This window comes from Rousettus aegyptiacus, unplaced genomic scaffold (genome assembly GCF_014176215.1).
Source record: "Rousettus aegyptiacus isolate mRouAeg1 unplaced genomic scaffold, mRouAeg1.p scaffold_m13_p_3, whole genome shotgun sequence".
NCBI classification, from domain to species: domain Eukaryota; kingdom Metazoa; phylum Chordata; class Mammalia; order Chiroptera; family Pteropodidae; genus Rousettus; species Rousettus aegyptiacus.
In genome coordinates, this window is record NW_023416306.1 from 43,154,450 (window position 1) to 43,161,867 (window position 7,418).

At 34.1% G+C, this 7,418-nt stretch overlaps 1 protein-coding gene across 1 annotated transcript; it reads left to right on the forward strand.

Annotated features, from left to right (window-relative positions):
- The first annotated feature begins 1,134 nt into the window (after positions 1-1,134).
- On the forward strand, positions 1,135-7,088 carry CUNH9orf57 (chromosome unknown C9orf57 homolog). The gene is made up of 4 exons (XM_036217602.1): positions 1,135-1,459; positions 1,928-2,041; positions 3,993-4,124; positions 6,743-7,088. Exons 2-4 carry the CDS (start codon positions 1,990-1,992, stop codon positions 6,865-6,867), a joined length of 309 nt encoding a protein of 102 aa, XP_036073495.1. The 5' UTR covers positions 1,135-1,459; positions 1,928-1,989; the 3' UTR covers positions 6,868-7,088.
- Positions 7,089-7,418: the final 330 nt, after the last annotated feature.

Consider the following 7,418-nt stretch of genomic DNA (forward strand, 5'->3'; position numbering starts at 1 on the left):
TGACTGGCAGTCGCTGATAGTCAACTGCATGTGTCACTATTAGCCAGAAGAAACCTCTATTCCACCAAAATTCATTAGAAACTGGCATAAGGATTTGTTAGAAATACAAATTTTTCCCAGAAGGAGAGTGTGAATTATAGTCTATAAAAGAATTGTCCTAGATCATTTTTTATACAGATGTTCCCACTTTTACTCTCCTCACCTCCATTTTTCTCAACCTGCAGCCCTATTTTTAAAGTACAGTAATAAATCTAATTATCGTATTGTGACACATTATGAAATTATAAAACTCCTAGAAGAAAACATAGGTGGTAAGCTTCTTGACATAGGTCTTGGCGATGATTTTGGAATCTGATACCAAAAGCAAAAGCAACAGAAACAAACAGTGGGTCTACATCAAACTAAAAAGCTCTTACACAGCAAAGGAAACCATCGACAAAAATCAGCAACCTACCAAATGAGAGAAAAATATTTGCAAATCATATATCTGATAAAGAGTTAATATACAAAATATATTAAAAAATTCATACAACTCATTAGCAGAAACAAAAAAAAATATATCTAACTTTATAGTGGGCAGAATATCTGAATAGATATTTTTCCAGAGAAGACATACAGATGGCCAACAGGTACATGAAAAGACGCTATGTATCATGAATCATCAGAGAAATGCAAATCCAAATCACAAGGAGGTTATGGTATAATCCATACCAAAAATATCATAAAGGAAAAATAAATACTGTTAAAAACTGACACAGATTTACAACATATTTTTTAACTACAAAGGGAAAAATAATATGTAAAGTATGATACTATTTTTACAAAAACTAAAAGCAATATTATATGTATTTCCAAGTTATAAGTATATTATGAAAATGCACAGAATAAAAAGGATACCACATAGTGATAATGTGGCCACATTTGGAAAGACACTGGGTTTGGTAGAAAACCTGGTCAAAAATTTTAATATTCTTAGTATTTTAATTTGTTTCAAGAAGAATGTATTAATTTGGAACTATATATTAATTTAGAAATAAACATTTTTAAAAAATCAAATTGCTTTCTGAATGTATCAAGTTCTGCTATAAATAAATGACATTTTTAATAATCAAGACCAAGTACTTTATACAATGAATAGTATGCCCACATGGCAATGTATATGTGAACTAATTAACATGTAGCATAGTGCACGTAGAAATCTTTAGCCAGATTTACAGTTAATCAGATTCACTGTTGATTGACTTAGTCTTATTATGTTGATTTCATGAGTAAGGCAATTTCCTAACTGTTTATTTGGGCAATTTCTACTGTTTAAACCGTTTGGAATCTGGTGGATCAGAGACTTTCCCTGTTTGTTTCAGTTATAACAGACTTTATTGCATCAGAAATTTTACTCGTTGCTATCTTTTAAACAAGTTCGGACCTAGAAAATTCCTACAATACCTCATGATGAAGGCAGGTAAGTCATGAATAACTGAAATGTTATATTTTAGTAAATCTGACAATTTCTTTTTCTTCATTTTAATAAATATTTACTACTGTTAACTATCATATAATACTTTTCCTTATAAATATATGAACATTTGCAATGAAAGCACTAGTTTATGAAGAGGCACAAATAAATACTTTCTTTATGCTAATAGTTAAGAGATTTTTAACAGGATATCGTTCTAGAAATGTGATCTCATTTCATATTTTTGCATTAAACAATAATTACCAGGGGAAAAATTAAGGGAGGGGATAGTATTTGAATATGAGAGGACACCTATACTTAAAATGTTCTGGAGCTTGGAGAAGTTTTATTTTTCTTCTTCCGCAAAATAAATTTATTTGTATTTTATTAATAAAATAAATAAATGAAATTTATCTAGTCATGTCCCTTTTTTGTAGCAACTAACATAAATGTATAACTTTATTACTTCCCCAGGAAAGATTTAATCGTGGGACACATCTTTCCTTCCATCTTCTTTTTTGGCTAGAAATCTAAGAATGACAAGAATTGTCTTTGGTGGTGTTTTTATCTTATTCTGCCTCTTAGGTGGTAAGTCATTTAAAAGCATAAATCAAAAAGAGAGAAATTACTTAAGAAATAGCTGAATTACAATATAAGTAGACTGTGACCTTAAGATGATTAAGGTGCTTATAACAAGACCTGAATGCTTAAATAATAATAAGAGCTAACATTTATTGAGCACTTACTATATGCCACATACTGGTCTAAATATTTCATTTGTATTAATTCGTTGAATCCTCATAACAACCCTATGAGTTAAGTGCTATTATTTCCCATTTCATAGATAAGAAAACTGAGCTGGTACATGGTGATTCACATGTTTCTGTTATTATTACTGAGTTGGAATGAACTATACTAGGCTGGAAGCCCTTATAACTATGGCAAAAAAAAAAATGACTTAATTAGATCAAATCAGCACAGATATTGACCTCCTAGCGCTTTTCCTCCAATATATGCTCTTCTTCACCAACCGCAACATTCCTTTATTTATTCAAAACACACACACGCGCACACACACACACACACACACACACACACACACACACACAAAGGAGGTAGCAGGAAGTTTTCAATTCCTTTTACAGAATTCCTAAGGCCCCTTGAACCAGGTAGATGTTCTCTCCAAACAGCCATGTTCAAGCACCATGAAGGGAATTCTCCCTCTCAGTGAAATCGTAAGGTAGTAATGAAGATGCCTGCTCTATGCTTAACCTAGGAGTCAACTGGGCAGAGTTTCTTAGAGTCAGAAGATTTAATGTACATATGAGTTCCCTGAGGATCTTGTTAAAATGCAGTCTGATTCAGCAGGTCTGGGATGCGGCCTGAGAGACTGTGCTTCCAATAAGCTTCCAAGTGATGCTGATGCTGTTGGTCTAGGGACCACAGTTCAGCAGAAAGACTCTATGAGGCATCTCAGAGATAAATTGCTAATACTGAGACTTGGAGACTTTTGGTACCAAATACTGGAGTCACTACTGACTCAAATGCCTAGTGTTGGGCCAGATAATATAAATGGGAGAAGCCAACCAGCAACAAAACATAGTAAACTCTTCTTTGGGGTAATTAGTGCATAGGAGTGACATGGCAATGTCTTTATATATTAAAAGATGGGAACTATGAACACTAAGACAAATTTTAGGTGAATTTCAGAGGAGTCTTCTAACACTCTGAGCTGCTTTTAATAGTGATGAGCTTTTCATCACTAGCCAAGGTTCTGTTTAAGGGTTATCATGAGATTCCTGAGTTCAAAGAACCAGTGGTTCTCAAAAACTAGTCCAGTTATCTATATCTAAATAGCGTACCTTCTGCTGGTTCTACCTATCTAAAATAAAATTTCCTGGGCCTTGCCTTCTATAGGGTCTAACTGGAGGGATGGGGGTACCCTCTGGGAATCTATTTATTTTAACCGTTTAAATAAATCCGATGCAGGGTCAAATTTGGAAACAGATTTTCTAGATAATGTTCTCCATTCTTATCTGTATTAACCAAGTTCACGAATCTCTGGGCTATTTCTACATAACTAAAATGAATAATATTTTTGAGCCACTGAATTTCAGTATTTAAGATAACCAATATATAAACACAAATAAACCAATAAATATTCACAGAGAATTTACTATGTATAATATGCTGATTTAGACATTGAAATGAAGGCCTAATAGTAAACATGTGGCTGAAATCAAATTTTCTGGCTAAATAACTTTGGTTTGATTTAATCAGGCACAAAGGAAATGAATACATGTTAACCAACTCAGTTGTTTAGACCACCTGACCTAAACAATTTCTAATTATTAGTATTAGTTCAGGGCACTTCCATTTAATGAATGTAGCATATGTGAATTAGAATTACTTTTTAAAATATTGCTTAGTTTTTGAAGTTGAAAATCACTGCTTTATTTTTGACTCTCCCCTTCTTTCTTCTCCTTTTTTTTTTCTCTTTGGTTCCCATCTCTATTTTTTCCTTATATTTTCCCTCCAGTACTTGGAAATAATCGAACTCTGATTTGTAGATCATGCAATCTTTCACTTTCTTTCCATGGATGTCTTTTAGACTTTGGAATCTGCATAACAAAACCTGGTCAGTATTGTATAAAAGAGGCCTACAGTAAAGGTAAGTCTTGACACTTAAAAAAAAAAAAACTTATTTAAAACGAGCACAGGAAAAGTCCTTATGTAACAGCAAACATTTATTGGGCATTTACTACATGCCAGATTCTACACTAAGGGCTTTACCTGAATCATATTACACCAACATAACAAAATAGTAATGTGAACTGGATCTTGTCACTATCCTCACTTTTTAAGCATGAGAAATCTAAGGCATAGAAAGATTAGGAAATCTGCATAATGTTTTTTAACCAATGAATGTTGGAGTCAAGATTCAAATGTAAGTGCTTTGACTCCACAACATACATTCCTAATAAATCTAGACACTGCCCCCTTTACACAACTCATATCATTACAAAAAATTAACACATAATTTGCTGGCCCTTCTAAGCAAAGCCCTATACAATTGCACAAGTTGAATGCTGAGGAAGCCAGCCTTGTCTGCATAGATTAAAAAGCTAAATGTAAAATCCAAATGATAAAAAACATTAGAATATACTTTAAGCTTGAAAAGAGGAAGCCTCCTTAACATCCAAAAGAGAAATGTTATAAAGGAAATTATAGATAAATTTAAATATATCAATATTTTAAATTTAAAATATAAATGACAACCCCATAATTTAAAAGATAAGGAATAAACTGGATGAAAATAGTTGAAATATAAGTAACAGAAATAAATATTAGTATCTCTCCAGAATAAAGAACTCCAAAAAACACTTTTTCAAAAAGACCAACAATCAAAAAATTTTTTTAACTTGTTAAAGTAAATGAAAAGGCAATTTTCAAAAGATGAAATATAAATGACCTGACCTAAAAACATAAAGAGCTGCTCAACTCATGAGTAAATATCAAAGAAATACAAATTACAGAAATAATATAACAGTTTTAACCCAACAGATTGATAAAAGTTATAAAAGTTTTAAAATATCAAGGTTTAGTGACAGCATGGGAAAATGGGAATTCTCATACATTTCCAACAACAGCTTAGATTGGTTTAGCATTTTAGACAATCTCCATTAAAATTTTAAATAAGCACAACCTTCTTTGAAGAAATTCTATTTCTTAGTATCTATTAACATATAGCATAAAAAGGCATATATTAAGGTTATCATTGCAACTTCATATTTTATAGTAAAGTAATGGAAATGACCTAAATGTTTGTTATAAGTGATGGTTACTTAAATTATGGTATATTCAAACCATGGAATGCTATGCAACACTTGGAATGAACTAGATTCCTTTGTCAACACGGGGAAACCTCCAAAACATTGTTGAGTAGAAAAAAGTCCGTTGCAAAACAGTGCGTATAGTATACCACACATGAATAAAAATTTCCAGAAACCAAAACTCTAAATTTCTCAATAGAAGAAGAGAATAAAAATTAGAGGAGATCAAAGTTAGTTGGGAGAAAAGAATAGAATTTAGGAATCATGTCTGCTGGGATTTGAAGATGAAGAAGGTTGTTCAAGCTTCGTTCAATCTGTCTAGCCTAGGTCCCCTCTCTAAGCCCCAAGTTCCCTCTGACTTGCACATTTGCCAGTCAGGCCCTCTTCCTTACTGAAGAAGAGAGGTGCCAAGGCTCCTTGGAGCCATGAGTGATTGCTTTTCCCTTCCTGAATGTGGACAGATAGTCAACTAGTCAGCTTAACATCAAAACAAGTATTAAAGGACTGTGCACATAAGAGCCTGACAGCTTATAAAGCAAAATAGTGATAATAGTACTTGATGGGTCAAGGACCTGGAATGACTACAGTGTTGCAGGAAAAGAAGTTTCATGGCTTGGAAATGTTGCCATGTCATACTGATGCAAAACAAAAAGAACTGGAACTCATGTTTTTGAAAGTTTTATCAACAATGTTTCTCGTCTTTGACACTGTTGAAACTGGCAGGATAGTTCTTCGTTATGCAGGGCTATCTTTGTAGAATGTTTAGCACATCCCTGGCCTCTACCCACTATATGTCAGTAATATCTTCCAAGGTGAATCAATAAAAATGTCTCCCAGCATTATCTGCTGTCCTGAGGATGGGGAAATAAAATCTGGTCCAGTTGAGAGACAACTGTTTGCTCAAGTTTTCCAGCCATCACACGTTTTGCTGCCTTTGGGGAACTGCTCCTCTGTGTTCTCCCTCATACAAGTGAAGCTGGGAAGCTAAGGTGACAGGACACCTCTGTTTCTGAGATACACGTGCACATCTACAGTTCTCCACCCTACCAGCTGAGCTATCAAAGGGAGCACTACACTTATACATCTAAACGATCCTTCTGTGGATTTAGTCCTTTGAATAAGTCATGCCCTGGGTTAATCTGGGGGATGACATTAGGAAGCTTCCAAACAACTACAATTCAAACACTACATAGTCAAAGCCAATTACATGACTTTTATCATCTGAGTTTGAGAGCTATTTTGTTTCACACTTTCAAAGTTTTTGTACTGCAATGTACCCAACTGGAATACTTTTAGGTGAGAGTTCTTAAATGCAAGATGATTGTATCTTGATAAACCTAGAGTTTTGCTTTATATGTTTTTTTTTTTTTAACATGTTTGTTATCTGAAGCATCTGAGGCCAGGTAGGTTGCACCTCTCAAGATTTCTTTGCTTCTACCTCTTTTGTTTCCCTCAGGTGGAATTACCTGGTTTTCAGTTAAAGGCTGCACAGAGAGCCACGACGAGTGCTTCAAGAGAAATATAGAATACTATGTAGTTCACTCTACTCATTGCTGCCGTTATCATTTCTGTAATATCTGAGCCAGCAGCCCATATCCAAATCACTTGACTGACTGGTCAGTCTCAAAACCTGGCATGTCATCACAAGATGACAGCTACCATCCATCGGCCCTTTGTAAAAACCTCAGACATTTGCAGGTTGTGGGAGATATGGTCTGAAAACAGTTTTGGTTTTCAAACTGCTCAATTTCTCTCCCACCATCTCCAACTCATCCTAGAAACATCCTTTCCAACATCATCCCTCTCCTCTCCTCTTTATGCTTCCATTGATTTCAGGGCTACAAAGAAGTAAAAAATATGAGTGATTCCCTGAGTCACATTATGTACATCATCTCTAATTTACTAATTTTCTTAAATATTTCTATACTCCATAATATAGTTTTGAATGAACTGTATCACAAGATACCAAATGACCTGGAAGTGTTCATTTGGTTTCCAAAGCAAACTACCTTGCTCTTTTGGGGTAATTTATGGTAATGGGAGGAACTGATTTAACAAATACCATAGGAAAAATAAGACATAAATCATCAAACCAGGCCTGAGAGAACTATGACTCCAAATGGCAAAGGGCT

What these genes read in the sequence shown, in the direction of transcription:
- CUNH9orf57 (XM_036217602.1), top strand. Translation starts at nt 1,990, where the DNA reads ATGACAAGAATTGTCTTTGGTGGTGTTTTTATCTTATTCTGCCTCTTA. An exon ending in CTTATTCTGCCTCTTAGGTG is followed by an intron (nt 2,042 to 3,992) that starts GTAAGTCATTTA and finishes TTTTCCCTCCAG; the next exon opens with TACTTGGAAATAATCGAACT. An exon ending in AAAAGAGGCCTACAGTAAAG is followed by an intron (nt 4,125 to 6,742) that starts GTAAGTCTTGAC and finishes TGTTTCCCTCAG; the next exon opens with GTGGAATTACCTGGTTTTCA.